General features: G+C 42.8%; 1 protein-coding gene across 7 annotated transcripts in view; it reads left to right on the forward strand.

Moving 5' to 3' along the window:
• The window catches only part of CEP290 (centrosomal protein 290), a 122,585-nt gene that overhangs the window by 63,806 nt on the left and 36,055 nt on the right, over positions 1-22,724 (forward strand). For 6 of the 7 annotated variants that reach the window (XR_012156724.1, XM_073327590.1, XM_073327592.1 and 3 more), the window contains 7 exons: positions 867-969; positions 12,167-12,397; positions 13,513-13,686; positions 16,533-16,644; positions 18,778-18,983; positions 20,536-20,687; positions 22,141-22,252. Coding sequence is in view for 6 of the 7 variants with exons in the window: in XM_073327590.1 (XP_073183691.1) it covers positions 867-969; positions 12,167-12,397; positions 13,513-13,686; positions 16,533-16,644; positions 18,778-18,983; positions 20,536-20,687; positions 22,141-22,252 (1,090 nt within the window). In the remaining variant the exon portion in view is untranslated. The remainder of the gene's footprint in view (positions 1-866; positions 970-12,166; positions 12,398-13,512; positions 13,687-16,532; positions 16,645-18,777; positions 18,984-20,535; positions 20,688-22,140; positions 22,253-22,724) is intronic. The other variant, XM_073327594.1, reaches the window with a different exon arrangement.

The following is a 22,724-nucleotide window of genomic DNA, read 5'->3' on the forward strand; positions in this document are numbered from 1 at the left end:
ACTGCTTATAGGAGCCTCCTCATCTCCCCAAACCAGTTGAAACTTGTATGAGAGAACTTCCCCAAGGATAGACCAGTCTCTTCAGTTCTTGAGTACCAACAGACCACACTTTCCTCACTGATGTGGGGGCTTGGCCACACAGTGCAGACTGCAGGGCCCACTAAAGTGAGTTGCTGTGGCCACTAAAGTGTTGCTCGGTGACAGCCCTAAGTGAATCATGCTAGCGTGAATAGATAGCTTTCAAATGGGATTGTGTTAATGTGAACTTGTTACCTTTTAGTTTGCTCTAGCAGGGTCTACATGGGATACTTACAGAGCGAAACTTTAGTGTGCGCTGCAGTTCACACTTCAGGGCCCTGTAGACAAGCCTTGGAATCTTTTGGAGTCACTTCAAATATCTTTTCAAATCTGCTGATCTAATAAACTTCAGAAGGCAAACACACAAGGATTCCCTTACCTGATCATAACAGGGTAACAGTCTGGTAAGAAGGCTGGCACCCTTTTTGCATCTCCTTTTTCACAACAGGAAGATCTGGGCTTTCTGCAAGAAGTATCTCATACTTCATATGTTCACGTTTGATGGAATTTTTCTCTTAATAACATATTTTCAAATTTAGACTAGTATGCATTCTTCACCACAGACTACAAAAGACAGTTATAACTTTTAATAGTGAAGTTAATTTTGAGTTTTCCAAACTCATTTAAAAAAAATTGAAAAATGTTTTAATGGTAAAATATCATATTTCAGTTAATAAGATTTCATAATGGCAACATGATTTACAAACAGTTTTGAAAAATCTTTACAATATTTCATATTTCTGAATGAAAACGTTGAACTATTTTTATTTAAATATATTTTTTTTTAGTGAAAAAGAAAGTTGGCAAACAGAATCTGAAAAAATGAAAGAAGAAAGGAAGAAGCTAGAAGATCAAAAGCAACAGGATGCTATGAAAATAAAGGAATACAATGTAAGCAGGGATATTTTTGTTGTTGTTTTTTCAATTGTTTAACTTTGCTTGAAAATGTGTTAGATTTTTCACAATTTTAGAGTTTTTAATGCAGGAGTAAAAAAATGTCCAAAGTTTACTTGGCACACGGGGAGAGAGAAATTAGAGTGTGGTATGACTTACAGCTACACTATCTTGAATTGTAATATTACTCACATGTTCATCTTATTTATGCACATTGTGTTTTATTAATTTAATGTATTTAAACTGTTGGCATGGATAGTATAATAATAGGCCAAATTCAGCCCCTTAAGAGGCTGCAAGTTCTTGTTGCTTAATTAGTGATGTCATACTTGCTTATATCATGGCTGAATTTGACCCAGTGTATTATGTTAGGAGCAAGTGCTTAATTTGTAGTGAAAGAGGTGCCAGGGCTCAAGCAATTTTTGACTTTCATAACTGACGCGGTAAGCCCAGAGGTGCCAGGGTTATGAACTGCCAAGCCTAGCAGGGCTTAGCCTTGGCAATTCCTGGCACAAATTAAGCACTATATCAGACTATGAAATTCAGAAGACTGCTTGTCTCCCACTGTATCACTTGCAATCATTTTTGTAGATCCTTGACTGATTTTTTAAAGTTTTTTTGAAGCAACTATGACCTAAATGTATATCCAAAAGCTAGAACATTCATTCTCTGAACATTTTCACTTGCGTCATAAAAAACCCCCCAAAAGACAAAATCCTCTGTCCTTTGTAGCACAAGCAAAAGCCTGAATTTTAGGTCTCTTTCTTGTGGGTAATAGGGAAAAGGTAAAAATTCTTTAAAAGAAGTAACTAAATTTACAGCGTAACTAAATTATTAAATATCCCACTCTGAGTCTCTAGAATTTCTGGAGTACACAGCAGTGAAATTAGGATATTTTGAATTTTTCTCTTGGAAAATCTTTAAATACATATTTAAGCACCTGATACATTTATAGTGCTATCCAAAAATTACTTGTTTCTTTTGAAGAATCTGTTTTTCCAGCTATCTTTCATTTCGAGAGTCACTAGCACATAAATCTGTTCGAAGAGGAGGTACCGTATATACTAGTTCATAAGCCGAATATTTTTGGTAAAAAGTGACGCATCAAAGAGCGGCTTATAAAAGGGGCTACGCCAAAATTTGATGATTGTAAACTCTATGAAATCATTGAATTGAATATCTAATACATTGTCGTTTTGTTTACCTGGAGCGTCTGCAAGCATGGAGCCCCCTCAGTTCTCTGCGGCCGCGGTTCGCCGTTCCTGCAGCTTCCATTGGCTGGGAACGGCGAACCACGGCCACAGGGAGCTGAGGGGCTCCATGCCTGTGAACGTTCCAGGTAAACAAAACGTCCCGACCCGCCAGCGGCTTACCCTGAAGGGGCCAGGAGCCAAAGTTTGCCAACCCCTGAAATATACGGTCATACAGTTTTTACTATTTTTACCTATCCATCTTGGGGTGTCAGCTTATAAACAAATGGGCTAATGAACAAGTATATACGGTATGTTAATGTATTTTAAAATATTCGTGTTTATACATATGAAGTTTTGACTAGAGGTGGTCCGAAGTTTTCCAACAAAATGTTCTCCTTCGAGTGATGGTTCCTATTGTATTCTATTGTGGATTATGCATTCACCTGGAGCCCGTGAATTTGAAAGTGGTATCCATTGGTCTGCACGTGCACCCTGTCTCACCTCATGCCTTCAACTAAGGGGATATAAGGAGGGGTGGACTGACCACCTCTCCAGTTCCTTCTCACCGCTGCATCATATGGGTCGGAACCTCTCTGTGTCCTAGCTTCAGCTTGATCCCCTAAGATAAGATTTAACTTTATAAATAGTTTTTAGCATCTTGTACAGTTAATAGTTGAAGTGTTTTCTCAGTTTTTAGGACTAGATTAAACTTTGGGGGAACACTTCCCACTCCCCCACAGTACCCTGTGCGGGTACTGGACTATGCCTAGGACTCTGGGCCTCAGACTCTACGCTTCCTGCCCGCAATCCTTCTTGGTCAAAGACAACCACCAGCTCTGCCTATACTGCCTCTAGGAAGCTTACACTGCAGTGAGGTGCAGTATCTGCCGCTCGTTCCCCAGCCATACCTGAAAAGGACAAAAACTGTGCCTTCGAAAACACCTCATAGAAAAGGTTAGGAGTCCTCAATCAGGCCCACGCTGGGGAATTCCTCCCGCCCCCACATATCGGCCTGACTCAGCAAGGAGTGAGCTTCCTCCTGCTAATTCTGACACTGGTGGCAGAAAATTACCTCTATAGGCTCCCTGGCAGGATCTTCTCGGGAACCCAGGAAGCACTCTCCTAAACATGAGGCTAAGTCTTCCTCGGATTCAGCTCTGAGCAAGCCCAGTACCTCAGCCCAATTGCATTTAGTATGTCCGCAGCCCAGAGGCTTGGCAAGAAATCCCATTAAAAATTGGGTTCCATTGGTACGAGAACGTGATCTGTCTTTACCATCATCCTTGGCACCTCCCAAATGTCATGATCCATTGGCATCGACGAGGACCATTCACCGCCTAACCATGGCACCATCTTCTACGGCACTGTCTGTGACGGGTTGGATCACAGAAACCCCTTTGGGAATGCCACCTGATGTGCCTAGACTACCTCTGAGCGCGTTTTCCCTGCCACCTTGGGACTTCAGTACCTTGCCTTGTTTGAGCCAGACACGCTCATCTGCTGCAAACACAGATCCAAGTCTGAACCACGTCCCCCACGAGTTGCAAGCTTAACTAAAAACAGCTTAAGAAGTGCTCCTGTCTCAAGCACTCCGATACCCAGCTCCCAATGGAGTCCAAACCCCAAATAAGTCAATTTTACACTGTATAAAGCTTATACAGGGTAAACTCATACATTGTTCGCCCTCTATAACACTGATAGACAGATATGCACAGCTGTTCTCCCCACCCCCCCCGGTATTAATACTTATTCTGGGTTAATTAATAAGTAAAGAGTGATTTTATTATTTACAAAAAGTAGGATTTAAGTGGTTCCAAGTAATAACAGACAGAACTTTGGCCTGGTGTACACCGGGGAGCGACAGGCCTGTCCGCCCTCCACAGCCAAATTGACAGCGCCCATGGAAGTTGCCAGGACCCACGTTATTGGTCTACTTGATTTGGGCTCTGGGCAGACCCTTGTCCGCCAGGCGCTCCTCCCGGACATCGAGCGGACCATTGGGGAGGTACGGATTTAGTGCATACATGGAGATGTGAAACCATACCCCGCAGTTCAGGTCCCTATCACGGTGAATGGAGCAACTCAGTTAATGAATGTGCCAATGACGTCATCCCTTGCCTACCCGGTTATTCTGGGCCGCAACTGGCCAGACTTCATTGAGGTGCTCCGATCCCTACCCACAGAGGAGGCATTCAAGGGAGCTCCACCTGAGATGGAGACAGGCCTCGACGTGAGGTCCGACCCCGGAGTTGTCCCAGTTCCCACACCCAGGCAGGACGGCCTCGAAACGGCTGGCCCCCCTCCTGACCTTGTGGACTTTAGCCAAGATCAAAGGGAGGACCCTACGCTCCGATTTGCCTATGAGCAGCTGGCCTGGGTGGATGGTGAAGTCGTGGATGCCCAGCACGACACCCAATGGCCTAGGTTTGAACTCAGTCACGAGCGGCTCTACCACATTGATCAAGACCCCCAGACCCAAGAGGTCAGGACCCAACTTGTGGTTCCCCGCATTCATCGTCGGGCTGTCCTGAAGCTTGCACGTGACATCCCGGCTGCAGACCATTTAAGGCAGGAAAAAACTGCGGCTAGGGTCCTGGCCAGGTTCTTCTGGCCCAGTGTCCACCGTGAGATGAAGGATTACTGTGTGTCGTGCCCGGACTGCCAACACATAGCGCTGGCGGGGGTTCGGAAGGCCCCCCTCGTCCCTTTACCAGTCGTAGGTTTACCATTTGAGCGGGTAGCGATGGACCTGGTGGGGCCTTTTCCAAAAAGTAAGGCGGGCCATCAATACATCCTTGTCCTGATGGACTATGCCACCCGCTTCCCCGAGGCTGTCCGCTTAAGAAGTATCACTGCCCACACCATCGCTGCGGATCTCGTGAAGATCTTTGTCAGGGTGGGCCTCCCACGGGAGATACTCACTGACCAAGGGACCAACTTCACCTCTAAGCTGTTCCGTCAGGTATGTGCCCTGTTAGGGATTAAGAAACTGCAGACCTCGGTCTACCATACCCAGACTGACGGGTTGGTCGAACGTTTTAACCGGACCCTGAAGGGAATGTTGTGATGCTTTACCATCCGGGACCTCTGCCAGTGGGGCCAACTGCTCCCTCCTTTACTACTGGCAATTCGAGAAGTCCCACAGGCGTCCACAAAGTTCTCCCCATTTGAGCTCCTCTGTGGGCGGCGACCCCGCAGGGTGTTGGACCTCTTGAGAGAGACTTGGGAACACACCCCGTCTGCAAGGCAGAGTCTCTTACAGTACATCTTACAGCTGCAGGGGCGGCTGGCATGGGTGGGCGGGCGAGCTCGCGAAGGAGAACTTAAACACAGCCCAAAGAGCCCAGGAGCAGCACTGTAATTGGGGCGCCAAGGCCCGATCATTTGCACCAGGGGACTGAGTACTCCTCCTGCTCCCTTCGGAGGAATCAAAACTTTTTGCCTGCTGGCAGGGCCCGTATAGGTCCTCCGCCAGGTGGGACCTATCACCTATGAAATCCAGCAACCTGGTCACCGTAAGGAAAAACAGATATATCATGTAAATCTCTTAAAACCCTGGAGGGAATGGGAAGGACTGCTAATTGCCCCATACCCCCCCGAACCGGACCTAGGGCCACAATCTCCAGAGGAGTCAGATAATGGTGAGCCCCCTCTAGCAGAAATGCTCACATTTGAGCAGCAAGAACAGGCCCTCTGCTTAGTGAGGGCGTTCCCCAAGACATTCACCACTAAACCCAGGCGGACTACGCTCGCCTACCATGTGATCCAGAATGAACCCGAGGTGGTGTTCCGAGAGGCAACCCGGCCATTGCCCAGGCAAATGCGGGAGGCCGTAGAGGAGGAAGTCAAGGCGATGTTGGAGCTGGGTGTTACTGAGCACTCCCAGAGCAAGTGGTGGAGCCCCGTCATCCTCGTACCAAAGCCGGATGGGAGCCAGCGGTTTTGCATTGACTTCCGAAGGGTAAACGCCATTTCAAAGTTTGACGCCTATCCGATGCCCCGCGTCGATGAGCTCCTTGACCGGCTCGGAGAGGCCTGTTATATCACCACGCTAGATCTCACAAAGGGGTACTGGCAGATACCCTTGGATCCCAGGTCCAAGGAGAAGAAAGTGTTTGCCACCCCTTCAGGTCTGTACCATTTCACCTGGATGCCTTTTGGCCTCTATGGGGCCCCAGCAACCTTCCAGCGCTTGATGGGTCGGATTTTGCAACCACACACCAAGTACGCCGCGGCCTACTTGGACAATGTGGTCATCTATGGCAGCAACTGGGAAGAACATCTCAACCAAGTAACGGCTGTCCTCAGGGACCTCCGTGCAGCCAGGCTTAAGGCCAATCCAAAAAAATGCTGAATCGGGTGGGAGGAAACCACTTACCTGGGGTACACCTTGGGCCGGGGACAAGTACGTCCCGTCATCGGGAAAGTCCAAGCATTCCAGGAATATTGGGCACCGACCACGAAGAGACAGGTGCATCAATTCTTGGGCTTAGCTGATTATTACCGGCGGTTTGTACCCCCACTTCGCAAGCATTACTGCCCCTCTGACGGAGCTTCTGACCAAAGACAGCCCCCGCCGAGTGTGTTGGTCTTACGAATGTGAGAAGTATCAAACTATCGAACTATTAAAGAACGGCTGTGTAAGCGAGCGAGTACTCTTCAGCCCTGACTTTTGTCGTGACTTCATCGTTCAGACCGATGCCTCAGGGGTAGGGCTTGAGGCAGTCCTCTCACAGGAGGTGGATGGGGAGGAACACCCTATTGTTTACCTCAGTCGGAAGCTGTTCCCCAGAGAACGGAACTACTCTGTTGTGGAGAAAGAGGCCCTAGCAGTTAAGTGGATGGTCGATGCCCTCCGCTACTACCTCCTCCGGGCTCCCTTTATACTGGTTACAGACTGTGCACCCCTGAAGTGGCTGAATAAAATGAAGGACACAAATGCCAGGCTTATGCAGTGGTATCTAGCTGTGCAGCCCTATGCCTTCATGATTCACCATCGGGCGGGAAGGGACAACCCCAATGTGGACTTTCTATCCCGCCTCGGGAAGGGTGAGGACGCCGGCTTCGATGGTCGGGAGCTGGATTTGAGCGGTGGAGTATGTAGGGAGTCAGGGTGGCTTCCCTCTGAACTAGAGGGTAAAGAGCGACCCTGAGTGGGCGGGGCAAGACCAAGCTTACTCCAACCCCCAGAAGGGGAGGGGTGGAACAGGAAGTACAAAGGCCCTTAGCTCAGTCAGGGCAGCACCAGGGAGGGAGACAGAGACAGACTGCTGGCTGTTCCCTTCAGACCTTGCTGCCGAGCCAGGGGAGGCCCTGGACCAGGAGAAACCTGACCTGGAGGAAGGACTGGGGCTACCAGGACTGCCAGCTGCCGAGTACCCAGAGGAACTAGAGGAGCCAAGCAGTAACCCAGGCCAGCATGAGCCTGACATGGAGGGGGAGCTGGAGCTGCCAGCAGCTGAATACCCGGACGAGCTGGAGAGGCCAGAGGGACCCGCTCGAGAGACCAGGTAGGAAGTAGACCAGGGGCAGAACTGCACAGTGCGGTGGGTCTGTTTGGTCAGCGTGTTGCAGATGGCTCCTCGCTGACCCAGTGGCGGGACCCTGGGCTGGAACACAGTGGAGTTGGGTGGGCCTGAGTTTCCCTACCCTGACCAATTCGCCTTGGGTAGCAGAATCCTGACAACGCCACTGACTCTTGCCAGCACTCCCCTGCCTAAGGGGTGCGCTACAGACTCTTGCCAGTGCTCCCCCTGCCTGAGGGGCACGCCACTGACTCTGGCTGGTGCACATCCCTCTGTTAATTCCCTAGTGACAGAAAAGTGTGACCAAGGCGTGCCAGTGCGGCAGTAGCTCCCCATCGCCCCCCAGCGGCTTGGTGGACCAATTGAAACCTGTCACAATGTGCTCTCACCATGTCCTTATGCTGTGAGACAATATTACGACTGTCTTCCACATCAAGAAGGAGGAAGGAGCAGGATCCATCTCCCTGTGTGCAGAAACGGTCAGCTTGTGGAACTGGTGCATCAGCAACCAAATCTCCCCATCAGCAGCCTACCTTCCCGGAAATCAAAATATGCTCACAGATTCCCTCAGCAGAAATTTTGCAGTTGACCACAAGTGGGAACCTCATGACTCAGTACTATGCAGTATCTTTGATCTATGGGGAATCCCAACCAGGGATCTGTTCATCTTCATAACAAATAGCAAATGCATCACATACTGCTCAAGAGCCTTGGTTGCCACTTCCAAGGTGACGTTCTACTTCTCCCTTAGTCAGATCACCTGAACTACACATTTCCTCTGCTACTGCGCCTGCCACAACTTCTACACAAAGTCCGGCAGGACAGGGCTCGGATTAACCTGATCACCCTACTGGCCCAGACAGTTTTGCTTCCCAGATCTCCAGCGCTTGTCATCCACAGTTCTGATCATTCTCCCAGCGTTTCCCAAGCTCCCGACCCAGCAGAATGGCAAGATCAAGCACCCCAGTCTGCATTTGCTTCACATCAAGGCTTGGTTTTTGGATGAGCATTGACCTTAAAATGCTCATGTTCTGCAGCCATATGAGACATACTTTTAATAGTAGGAAGGATTCTACTAGACGAGGTTACCTGGCTAAGTGGAGTTGTTTTTCTTCTGGGGCACAGAAAAAGCAGAAATCCCTCTCATTTTAGATTATATCCTTTCTCTAAAGGCCTGTCCAGCTGGCAGAGATTAGTGTGTACCATCCTTCTTCTCAGGGTTACTCGGTCTTCACTCACCTATTGACCACCAGAGTTTGGAAGGGCCTGATCAGAACCTTTCCGCCTATTCATAAGCCTGCACCTCTATGCGGTTTGCATCTTGCTCTCTCAGCACTCACATGGCCACCCTTTGAAACCCTAGCTTCCTGCTCCGTATCCCTTCTCTCTGTGAAGGTCGCATTCCTTGTACCCATCACCTAAGCCAGAAGGGCTGGCGAGCTTGGAGTAATGATGTTGGATCTTCCTTACATTGTATTCCATAACAGTAAGGTTTTGTTACATTTACACTCCAAACTCACCCCCACAGTTGTTTCAGAATTTCACTTGAACCAGTTGATCCACTTACCTGTGTTCTTCCATAAACCACATACTTCCTCAGAGGATCAGAGACTCCACATCCTTGATGTCCAACAGGCCCTGGCGGTCTTTAATTTGTAATGAAAGAGGTGCCAGAGCTCAAGCAATTTTTTACATTCATAACTGATGCAGCAAGCCTAGAGGTGGGGTTCTATAAACTGCCAAGCTTAGAGGTGCCAGTGTTAACCCTGGCAAAAATTAAGCACTGGGCCTTGCTTGGCTTTTTACCTATACAGAACAAGACCAATCAGGAACTGCCCGAGACTATTTGTCACTATAACAGAAAGACTCGGGACAAGCAGTCTCCACCCAGAGGAGCGCCAAATGGCTCTCTGGCTGCATTCTACTTTATTCTCAACTATTGAACCTTCCCTTCCATCCCATGAGGTAACACCTCGTTCCACGGGAGCGCAAGCAGGGACCATGGTGTCACTTCAGGAGGTATCCTGCTTGATATCTGCAAAGTAGACATGTAGGGCTCCACTCATGCCTTTGCGAGACATTGTGGCCTAGTCCAGGACTCCTCTGCTAATGCCTTCTTTGGAACAGCTGTCCTTCTCTCAGCCCTACCGTCTTCATGCTCACACCCTCCTCCTACTTAAGTCACCTACAGAGGAATACAATAGGGACCATCACTCGAAGAAGTTGTTACTTACTTACCTGTAAAAACAGTAGATTCTTCAAGATGTGTGGTCCCTATCTTTATTCTACTACCTGCCCTCCTTCCCCATTGGTTTGAATCTCTGATTCATGGTGGAGAAGGAACTGGAGAGATGGTCAGTCTGCTCTGCCCTTTATCCCCTTGGTTGGAGGCACAGAGATGAGCCAGGGTGCTCGTTGGACCAAAAACACAATACTTCCAAATTCTCCAGTTCTGTGCACATAGTGTGCATGCATAACCCATAGTGGAATACAAATAGGGGCCACGCATCTCAAAGAAAGTACAGTTACAGGTAAATAACCTCCTCTTCTTTTTTTTTTTGTTTGGAAAATGTGCTCACTACAACTGAATGCAGTGGGTCAGCTGAAAGAAAAGAGGTTACTGCTTCTTTAAGGGCCCCCTCTGCAATTGGGATGGGGTGGAAATGTACCTGGACAGAGCTGGGAGGAACCGGGAGAGGCAGGACCAGATCAGGGACACTGCCCCTCCAGGTACCTGAGGGAGTTAGGGGTATTTATACCCGAGGCAATTCCAGAGAAGCCTGCTCACGCTCGCTCTCTCTCTCTCTCCCCCTTCCTCCCCAAACATGAGCTAGCAACACCTCTGGGACTAGAGTAGGACCACATTTTTCATGATCTGCTGAGGATGTTATGCTAGTAGCCATTTTGCTTTCAGGTCTGGGAAGGAACTTTTCCCACACTGCCAAATTTGCTGAGACGGGATAGTTTTATTATTATCTTTTTGTCTTTCCCACAGTAGGTCAGGGACCCAGTGGGGTAAGGAGTTTCAGACAACGTGTTGCCACTTACTCAGTAACGTGTGGCAGGTGTCCAGTGCAAGTACTTAGTAGAGAGGGGATGTAGTTCTCTGATGAAGTAGATTTAATGGAAAGCATCCTCTGAGGAAGCTAGGAAAGGGAGGGTTAGGTTTCCTAAAGTCTGGTACAGTGAGAAGACAACCCTCTTGCTTTTTCCAGCCCTCCGTTAAACCTCATATGAGGGGTGGGTGCTGAGGCCTCAGCAACAAGCTGGCTGGGACCAAATTGGGAAAGGGGAGGTCAGATGGCAGCCTCCTAAGTAGGTGGAAACAATTAAGGAAATAATGGTAACCTTCACTGTACAATTTATTGCCAGGTATTCCCAGATATGTTAAGTGAATAACATTGCGGCTTAATTAAACCATATCCGTTGCCTCTTGTCTGTCTTCCAGCATGGTCAGGACAATGACAATGCATCAAAATCAACACATTCCTGTGGAATAAGGCAGTTTTCTGAAGGAAACTTGCCTAGTTTTCTGCCAGCTCGCTTGGCAGCCTGCCTGGAGGGCTGCAGTAGAGCTGGGGTTCCCAGGGCTTCCAGTGTTTCGACCCACAGGGAGTCAGGAGCCTGGAAACTATGACAGACCCACTTCCCAAGCTCCTCCAGCTCCCAGGCTTCTATCTCCTCAGCAGCCACCATATGAGTTGCCATGGAGCTGGGATTCTCAGGGCTTCTGGAGCACTGACTCCTTTATTTTTTGAGAAATGTGAAATTTTCCATGAGTGGGAAATTCCAGTCCCCATGCAGCACTAGTATTATTGACCTCTCAAACTGGAAAATTCCTTGTAAAAGAGTTTCTGTAGAGGCAAGTGTCACTGGGAAATTTCTTTGATTTAGAAAACAATCAAACAGAAAAATGTTTTGATTCAGAAAGTAAAAGCCACATCATAGACCCTTTTGACAGGTTAAGTGAGGGGGTAGAAAAACAATAATTCTCCCACCCAGCCTTTGATGACGAGAAATAAGTTGAGAAATATCCATGTCCTTCTAGTCTTAGAAAATGCCTGCCTTATACAAAATTCCTGTCAATTAATTATCCAAATGTTGTAGAGCAGCAGCAGACAGGTTTCAGAGTAGCAGCCGTGTTAGTCTGTATTCGCAAAAAGAAAAGGAGTACTTGTGGCACCTTAGAGACTAACCAATTTATTTGAGCATAAGCTTAATCCGATGACGTGAGCTGTAGCTCACGAGAGCTTATGCTCAAATAAATTGGTTAGTCTCTAAGGTGCCACAAGTACTCCTTTTCTTTTTCCAAATGTTGTAGAATGTTTTTTGCTAGTAGAACTAAGTAGCAAAAAATATTTCAACAATGAAAGTTTGAGCAGAACTGAGCTCTGATTAGTTTATTTACTGGCATGTATTTCCATAAGCTATAAAAGTTTTGAACACAATAGTAGTAATATTTTATTGATTTTATAGAATTTACTGGATGCACTTCAGCTGGGTACGGATGAAACCAAAAAACTGCTTGCAGAAAACAGTAGAAAAATGACAGTCTTGAGAGTGAACGAACGGTCACTGACAAGGCAGTATACAACTTTACTTGAAATGGAGCGGCACCTTAGAAAAGAAAATGAGAAACAAAAGGCTGAACTAACAGCAGTGGAAACTGCAGTTGGAGAAAAGATTGGACACTTGCAGCGATTCAAGGTATGGCTTGTGTGGTATACCTTTTGTCTTAAAATTTCATTCATTTTGCATTGTACGGCATTCTGAAAGGTGAACACCAAGTTGGAAACATTTGTGAATTTTATTTATTTATTTAAGTTAAAATTGGCATTTTGGAGTCTCCTATTGCTAGTTTGATTGGAAAAAAGACATGATTGTGATTTTGGAAGAATAGAAGCACAATATCAGAGATTATTAAAGAGATTACACCTTTCCATAATACTGGTTGACCAGTCAGAAGAACTTTGCTATTTAGATGTTAAATATTTTAACATGTAAATAGCATGTTAATATGTATACAAGAAGATCTGTAATACAGCTTTCTCAGTATTCAAATTGGTATCAAAAAGGAAAACAGGTTTACAATGTCTAACATTGAATATCCTGCTCTGTTTCAGCCTGTGTTACTGTTCAGGCTCAGAAGTGCTTATTTCAGCTAATTATTTTAATTTTAAATACAATTTAAACATCATAAACTGTAAGAAGTGATTCTCAGTATTAAATCTTTAAAGATATGTTTGAGAGTACCAAAAATGATAAACTGGAGCTGACAAATGCAACTGAACCAGGAATAAGCAATCATGTGGTTATAAGAAAAATAAACACAGCACTGGGTATTGATATGTTACACCAACAGGTGATATATAAAATTAAGAATCAATGCTGGGATTTTAAAAAGGGAGAGATATAACATAACCCCTGTTCTGTCAGGCATAGTATTCAGCATCCTAGGCAAACTGCTAGATTTGCAATGGCATAACTGATATTGTTATAGTTCCATATTTAATTTATGTCTGTTCTCTGTGAGACAGTTTTCTGTTCTCTTTCGTTACAATAAATTGTTACTGAATTATTTTGAAATTTATCTCTTAAATAGAAAAAAAAGGGTGGGGACAGACCAGGTTCTAAAAGTAATAGTGAAATAATTGTCCTTACAAAACTATTTTTATATTAGTATTGGATGTATTTGGAAAAGAAGCAAGCATTGCTTTAGCTCTGTGTGTGTGTGTGTGTGTGTGTAAGTGTTTTAGGAGAATGGTAGCAATTTAAAAGCTTCAAGTATACAGTAAACCAATATAATATAATTATTTTCATAGGAACTGGCAAGCTTTAAGATTGCAGCTCTGCAAAAAGCTTTGGATGACAGTGTGCCTCTGTCTGAGCTAGAACTGTCTAATAAGCAGTATAATGAGTTAACTGTTAAATACAGGGATATGCTACAAAACGATAACTTGCTTGTCCAGAGAACAACTAACTTGGAGCACATGGAGGTAATGTTACTTGATACTCTTGACCCTTATGGAAATAACTGCATTTTGTTATGTTGAAGAAAGATATAAATATATAGGGCCAGATTGTCCCCCTTAGGTCCACTTAGGGTATGTCTGCAACTGCACCGCTGTAGCGCTTTTGTGTAGACACTCATTACAGCAATGGGAGGGGTTTTTCTGTTGCTGTAGTAAATCCACCTCCCCAGAATTCTTCCTTCAACCTAACACTGTCTAAATCGGGGCTTAGGTCAGCATAGCTACGTCACTAAGAGGTGTGGATTTTTCGTGCCCCTGAGAGATATAGCTATGCTGATGTAAGTTGCCACTGTAGACCTGCCCTAAGAAGAGGAGGGCACTGTAGCAGCTGTAACACCATGCCTTCTTCCCTTATCTCACTCCTATGGAAGTCCCATTGCTGGAGCTCCTCACAGTAAGAGATTCATATACATGGAAATATGTAATACAGCTTTTCTCAGTATTCAAAATGGTATCCAAGAAGAAAACAGGTTTATAATATTTGACATTGAATCTCCTGCTCTGTTACAGCCTGTGTCACTGTTCAAGCTCAGAAGTGCTGATTTCAGCTAACAATTTTAATTTTAAGTACACTTTAAACTTCATAAACTGTAAGAAGTGATTCTCAGCATTAAACCTTTAAAAATTGGAAGGAATTTAGTTATGCATTTTTATAAGATATGTTTGTGAGTACCAAAAATGATAAACTGGAGGTGACAAATGAAACTGCAACAGCAATAAGCAATCATGTGGCTATGAGAAAAGTATATGAGCTGGAGGGAGTGAAGTAAAAGAGCTGTCATATTCTGCTTAAGCACCAAAGTGATAAGCAATTTTAGAAAGACCTGAGAGAGACAGTGAGTGAGTGAGTTAGGGCAGCGGTGGCCAGTCTGTGGCTCCAGAGCCACATGCTGCTCTTCAGAAGTTAATAGGCGGCTCCTTGTATAGGCACCGACTCCGGGGCTGGAGCTACAGGTACCAACTTTCCAATGTGCCAGGGGGTGCTCACCGCTCAACCCCTGGCTCTGCCACAGCCCCTGCCCCACTCCACTTCTTCCTGTGCCCTCCCCTGAGCCTGCCATGCCCTCACTCTTCTCCCTCCCTCCCCAGAGCCTCCTGCACACTACAAAACAGCTGATCGGGAGGTGCAGGGAGGGGGGGGAGTCGCTGATTGGCGGGGCTGCCGATGGGTAGGAGGCACTGGGAGCGGGGTCGGGGAGCTGATGGGGGACTGATGATGTATTACTGTGGCTCTCTGGCAATGTACATTGGTAAATTCTGGCTCCTTCTCAGGCTCAGGTTGGCCACCCCTGGTTCAGGGACTCAGAGCAAAATCTAGGCAGGAAAGCAAGAAATTGTAAAGGTTTCCTTTCTGTAATTGTTACTGAGCAATCAAAGGGAACTCAGCCACTGTCTGTCTTGTTGGTAAAGAGATGACTTTAATAGGTATAGTCCCTGTTTTTCAAATGAAGCTCCTGGTGTCTTTCAAACTTTTTTTTTTGAAAAACACCTGAAATGTCCTGTTTTTTCATTTTGCCAATCAAAACATTTGGGTTTTTAGTAACTGTAAATTGTTTTAAATCATGCTGGTATACAAAATATAACTAAATCTTTGTTTACCAGGAACGCTCCAGTGGTAATATAGTTTAGTGTGATCAGTAGTGTTTGGGGACATGAGAAAAGTGGAATGTGTATAGGCAACCAAAGCTATGCTTTTTCCCAAAGGATGTTAATGACTCTTATCCAATGTTTCATGATAAATTCAAACACTGAGTTATTGGAAACAATCTCCTCCTGCTCCATGGAACAAGAACAACAACACATGCCTGAATCAGAAGCTGGCAGTAATGATACCAGCATATATATTTTTCAAATGTACTTTTGAGAAATAGCCATTCAAAACGATAACGCTGTAAAAATGTTACAGCAAAAATGACCTACGTTTTGATTTAGAAAATATGGTCACAGTGGGATATAGAGATCAATGAAACTGCCCCTATTCCTGCAGTGGGGGCTCTCTTCAAAAATCCATGCTCTCTCCTTCCATTTAATCCCACCAGAGGGGCTAGTTCAAGGAGATCCTCATGAGGTAAAACTCTTTGTAATGACCCTGTCCACAGATTTTTCTGAGGGTGATGACAATTTAGCCCACAAGTGCTAGGTAGCCAGTTACTCCAGACATTGTTTTCAAGCTGTTGAATGTATAATTGGTAACTGCCAAATGTGTGTTTCCCTAAGATATGTTGGGGGTTTTTTTACTGAGAGAAAAGTTTACTTATTTTGCTTATCCCAGTAATTTGAAAGGTCTGAAACTAAGAAGCAGTTCTCAGCATGAACAGATTGTGTGAAATGTGTTTGAAAACTAAGCCAATTAAAATAAGAGTATTTTAAAACAAAACAGTTGACAATCCTTTCCTCCTTTTTTGTTTCTTTTGGAATTAATTATGAACATTTAAAGCAACATAAAGATCCTATTTGTTGTACTGGTTTAAAGTATTCGTTTCAGCCATCATTTGGTCTGGGGGAGAGGGAACATTTTAAAATACCAATAAAGGGTTTTGGTTTTGGTTTTTAAGTCTTGGGTATCGTGTACCTAGTATTCTATAACAAAAAAGGTTAATCTTTGAGTTTAACGTTTTATTGATAAAAATGCATGGTAAATAGAAGCATACAACATATACGGGCCAAAGACAAACATTTTGATTATTGTATAAGAACTGGATACGATAGGCTGTTCTATTATGGGTTAATAGTTTATGCCAAACCATAATATTTTAACCATCAACCACATTACTCTTGTATTGCTCTTTTATTTTGTCTCTGCCATATAGAGTGAGAATACATCCTTGAAGGAACAGATAAATTCATTAAATAAAGAACTTGAAATCACAAAAGAAAAACTTCACACTGTAGAACAAGCTTGGGACCAAACAACTAAGTTGGGCAAGTATAAAAGCTATTTCATATCAGTAAAAACATACAGTATGTCCTTTGAAAAACTAATTTTTTATAAAGGTTGAAAACAAAATACCTTTAGGAAACTTTCTATTAAATTATAATGTATTTCCCTCATTTCCTCTTCATTCAGAGGTTAAGAAAATTTTAATGCAAAAACCTTACTCAGGTTTAGGATATTTTAGTCTTTTAGAGAACCTCTTGGTTGGTGTTTACCAAATAGAATAGACTTTTACTGTTTAGTTAGGTTAGCTATACTATTATTTTGTTAAAGCTTGAAACCCAGAAAACATTTTTAACAATGCTTTTTTTCACTGCCTTGTTGGCAAATGGACTTGGTGAGGTGGCCAGTTCTGGCTTTTCTTCCCCTTTGATAGTATGCTTCCAGGGCAGATACATTCTGACCCAGCAGCTGCTGAACCACCTGGTTCTCTCACAGTGGAATTGCTGGCCTTCAGTGGTGTCAACAGCTTTCAGTCACCCTCCCTTCAAGTGGGATTAAGGATTGGGACTTTTTAGGTGACCTCTGTTGAATCTGATTCAGAGGCCCTGGGTCCTGATTGGAACATCAGTCAAGTAACCAGACAAGTGGTTTGCAGGACAGTGGTTTCTTCTGCCTGGATTTATAAATTACAACATTCTACTTTCATGTTCTCAATAACTGTAACATTGTGTGAGTCAAACTTACTTCCCAGATTTCTCTCTTATGTAGTCATCTTTTCTACCCTTGTTTGTTCACTTAGCGTTTTGTTCATTTTCTGCCAGTTATTTGCTAGTTGAGTAACTAAAAATGATGCATCCGATGAAGTGAGCTGTAGCTCACGAAAGCTTATGCTCAAATAAATTGGTTAGTCTCTAAGGTGCCACAAGTACTCCTTTTCTTTTTGCGAATACAGACTAACACGGCTGTTACTCTGAAACCTGTAAAAATGAGAGGTTACATTGAAAATGATTATACAGTCTAATTGATGATGGTTGCTGTTGTGACTGTTATGTTAATTACAAAGTGAAATCCCATGCTTTCATATGGATGTAATTCATAATGTGTAAAAATGCTGAAAATGGCTGAGAACTTAAAAATTGGACAGTAGCAGACAGCAAATCCCAGTGATGATTGAACCTGTGGTACGCCTACACCTTGAATACTGCGTAAAGTTCCGGTCACCCTATATCAAAAAAGATATATTAGAATTGGAAAAGGTACAGAGAAGGGCAACAAAATGACTCAGGGTATGGAACAGCTTCCAGATGAGGAGAAATTAAAAAGAATGGGACTGGTCATCTTGGAAAAGAGATGACTAAAGGGGAATATGACAGAGGTCTATAAAATCATGAATGGTGTGGAGAAAGTAAATAAGGAAGTGTCATTTACACCTTCACATAACACAAGAAACACAGGTTACCCAATGAAATTAATAGACAGCAATTTAAAATAAACAAAAGGAAGTACTTCTTCACACATGTAGAACTCGTTGCCAGGGGATGTTGTGAAGGCCAAAAGTATAATTGGGTTCAGTAAAGAATTAGAAAAGTTCCTGAAGGATAGGTCCATCAATGGCTATTAGGCAAGATGGTTAGGGATGCAATCCTGTGATCTGGGTGTCCCTAGCCTCTGACTGTCAGAAGTTGGGACCTGATGGGTCTCTCAATAATTACCCTGTTCTATTCATTCCCTCTGAGGCACCTGGCATTGGCAGCTGTTGGAAGACAGGATACTGGGCTAGATGGACCATTGGTCTGACCCAGTATGGCTATTTTTAGATTCTTTTGTTCTAGTCTAAACAAAAAGAGCTCTCAACCATGCTTGTAGCTCTTTCCATCATTTTACACGGACTCAACGAATATTCTAGACTTCAGAGTGACACAGACTGTGTGATAATCCTGGAATCTTCTTACATAGCTAATGTTTTCTTAAAAATGGATAAGATTTTTTTAGATTTCTGATGTGTGATGAGGGAGGACTAGTTAAATGCCTAGCTCTTCCAATTCCAAAAATTGTTTAGGTGTTCTGGTTCCTTATAGAGATAAATCAAAAGTACCTGTGCTACTTTAAGAAGTTGCATTGTTGTTTTTCTAATTTGAAAACCTTGTTAAGCCTAATTAAAATATTATTGAACATAGGGGGTGACAATGCCATGGACAAGGCCACAAAAGCAATTACCAACAGTGAGATTGTTTCTATTTCTAAGAAAATCACTGTGCTGGAAATGAAGGAACTAAATGAAAGACAGAGAGCTGAACACTCGCAACGAATGTATGAACACTTAAGAAATACTTTAAAGCAAGTGGAAGAACGTAACTTTGAACTGGAAACAAAGTTTGCTGAGGTATAAAGAGATGTAATTATATAATTTGTCAATTACATCCTAGAAATGCACTTTGAGCTTTTTGTGTGTTGCTCTGTTAGATACCTACCTTTGGTGCCATTTTTGATAGATAGGTTTACTTACCGAAATGTAGCTGCTTGTGAATAGATTTTTGCTTGAAGAGATATATTTAATATGTAATATATTAATTTGTCAGTAATTTATTTCTGAACTTAGTTATTCACTATAAAATTAATGCTGGTATACTATGACTCGCACAGAGTGGGTATATTGCAAAACCTTGTTAGTTCCTTGGCAACCAGATTTTTGCAAAGATTACAGTTCTTGATCTTTCTGTTCCCAAGTTCTAACTGATTATAAACTGGTTTCTGCTATTTTTTCCATGATCATCAGTGACTGTCATGGTCTTGCATACATTTCGGACCTTGTTGGCTTTTGCATCCTCCTCCACCCTTTCTTCCCCACAAAATAATGCTATCTTGACTCTCTCACAAGCCTTCTGTGTCCTTTTCTACGTTGTGTCTTATGCTTGAAATGTTGTCTGCAGGGCTGTCTGCTGTGCTGCTTCAGGCCCTGCAGAAATCTGTCTTGGCCCAAAGCTTATTTGATTTCCAAAAGTGACTAGTGACCTTGGGTGCTTCAATTTTTGGTGCCCAATTTGAGACTTCTTCAAGGGGCCTGATTTTCAGAAAACCTTGAGCACTAACTCTCCTAAGTTCTGGCCCTTTTGAGAAGGGGGGTTCCAAAGAGGATGGAGCTCGGCTGTTCTCAGTGGTGGCAGATGACAGAACAAGGAGCAATGGTCTCAAGTTGCAGTGCGGGAGGTCTAGGTTGGATATTAGAAAAAAATACTTCACTAGGAGGGTGGTGAAGCTCTGGAATGGGTTACCTAGGGAGGTGGTGGAATCTCCATCCTTAGAGGTTTTTAAGGCCTGGCTTGACAAAGCCCTGGCTGAGATGATTTAGTTGGGGTTGGTCCTGCTTTGAGCAGAGGGTTGGACTAGAGTATCTCCTGAGGTCTCTTCCAACCCTATTATTTTATGATTTTATGTCTCGAATTGAGCGACAAAAATGACTAGTCACATTATTAATAATAGTCACATTATTGTGAAAATGCTGGCTAGTAATGGTAATATAAATACACTGCTCAGTGAGTCTTATTATTTGTAGTACCAGCCCCTTTGTCCTAGGGATTGTGCAAACATATAACAAAGCTAATCCCTGTCTTGAAGAGTTTATAGTCCAAGTATTGTTCCATTTTTCTACCCCATTTTATAGTTAGTTTTTTGCTTTCACTGTTTCAAGAAACTGAAAATATTGGTTTTCATTTAGAATACTTTGTTGTATGGATGCCTACAGAGCTACTCTGACGTGCATGTAATGTTGTAAGGAAGAAGTTGGATGTTTCAGAGTAGAACAAAAGAAAACCAAAGGAAGAAACTGAGAGGAAACAGTTTCACTAAATACAACTTCACAACATTTTGTGCTGACTAAAAATATATTGTATGCCTATTCCAAATACGTTTAGCAAATATACTGGTTTTTTTTTTAGCTTACTAAAATCAACCTCGAGGCACAAAAGGTGGAACAGACATTAAGAGATGAACTGACAAACAGTGTGAGTAAAGCAATAAGTGGTGCGGATAGACGAAAAATCATGGAGCTAGAGAAGAGTGAAATGGAGCTGAAGATTGAGGTATCAAAGTAAGTGCAGAAGTACCAAATTTAGTATTACAGTATGTTTGGAAGTATTCCATAATTTGACTTATACAGATATATGTTACTTCTACATTAACAGTAAAACAATTTTCATCTGTCTTTATATATTCTATACCTGGAATTTCAGATGAAGCATTACATAAAGGATCTGATTTAGAAGAACACTGATTCTGATGGCACTTAAGCAAATGCTTATGTGCTGTCCTGAATAGGTATGAATGTGAGCAGGTGCTCAAATGCTTTCGTGCATAAGGTTCTTAATTAGATACAACTTTTTGTGTTTATTAAAATATTTCAAAAAATTAGCAAAACAATATTTTGTTCCATTTGTTGAATCCTTATCAAGTGTATAGAAAACTGGTGAAAATACTGCGGGAAAACAAAAATATTAATTTTTGGAAGATCCATTGATATTTCATTGAGAAATTTTTTTAAAAAGTATTTTGAAAGAATCCTGCTTATACAAAGTATTTAAAATATCATTACCTAAGTGTTGTTATATTTGCCCCAAAACAAGATCTTTGAATTGATCTTCTCCCATATGTGCCCTTCTGAAAGTTGTCATCTGACATAACAAATAGCTTTTTTTCATAAGAATGTCTGCAGTAGAAAATAGCAGAGGAAGTGACATGAAAACAAATATGATATACTCTGTAAAATAAATAGTTTCTAAATAAATTTTTCTTACATAATATTAGGTTTTTGTTTTTGCAGGAAAAGAAAATTATTGGTTTTGTTGTGGAAGATACACTTAAGACTTTCGTGTAGCAAAATCTCCAAAAGTTAAAAGCAAATCTGCAATGCCATATAATTGCAGAGATTATAAAGATGCTACAAGATATTTATAGTTCATCTTTCTGACTTCACAAGATTATGAATTGAAATACTAACCTTTGTGGCCTAGAAATATAAATGTGACTGTGAACAGTGGTCTCTCTGTGTAAACTGTCTATACCCCGTCCAGTACACCTCTCTACTGGGCTTTTTTTTTTTTTTTTCTGTTCTGTATAGAGCAACTATAAACTTTTGTAAAGACATTTTTAATAAGATGCTTGTAACGGGTCTGCTCCTGTACTCTTGAAGTCAATTGGGATGTTTGCCATTGACGTAAATAGTGAAACTGAAGAATCAGATCAATAAACCTCTTATTTCCAAAATAGGCATGAGAAGAGATTAGCAGGAGCTTTAATAACGGGGACAGTATCCAAATTACTGATCCATACTTGTATATGAGAGGGGAAAAGATCTGGAAATGCTGAAAAATATGTTAACTTTAAATCTCCTAATATGAGGGAGAGATGCCTTTAACACCTCTCTTCAGGATCTTTTGTGTAGTAGAGCTTAACATTTTATTGGTAAAGGAACTTGGACACCATTTTAGCTTGAAGGATTATTTAATATTTTAAATTGGGATAGTATTCTTGTTTCCCTCCACTAGGTTAAGGGAGCTTTCTGATATTGCCAAAATGCAAGTTGCAGCTCTGGAGGCACGGCAGCAATCCAGAGAGAAGGAAGTGGAATCCCTTCGAATGCAAGTTTTAGACTATCAGGTATGGTCAGTACTTCCTTGCTTTGTTAAGACTTTTTATAGTTAACTGATGTGTTTTGGGAGGGAGGGTTAGGGATAGAATATTTTAATATTAGGTTATGAAAGTACTTGCATGATATTTTGGAGAAATATTATTTTTAAAATCTGTATTTGAAAAGACAATATTTTTTTTTTATTATTATTATTATTTTGGCTGAAGTAATACTGAACAAAACATGAATTGATATGAGGCCAGATGCTGCTCCCATTTATGCCCAAAGGAGTTTTGCCATTAACTTCATTGGGAGTATGATAGGTGTTGTAATGTGGTAATAACTTACAGTTCATGTTGTTAGGGGGCTTATTCCTTCACCCACTTACTTCCCTGGTCCTTCTCGCATGAACAGAGAGCAACAATACCCGAAGTCCAAAGGTGCAAACAATTCGATGTTTATTGGGGTGAACTTCCAGCAAGCATGATTCCAGTTTCCTTC

This window comes from Lepidochelys kempii, chromosome 1 (assembly GCF_965140265.1).
Source record: "Lepidochelys kempii isolate rLepKem1 chromosome 1, rLepKem1.hap2, whole genome shotgun sequence".
NCBI classification, from domain to species: domain Eukaryota; kingdom Metazoa; phylum Chordata; order Testudines; family Cheloniidae; genus Lepidochelys; species Lepidochelys kempii.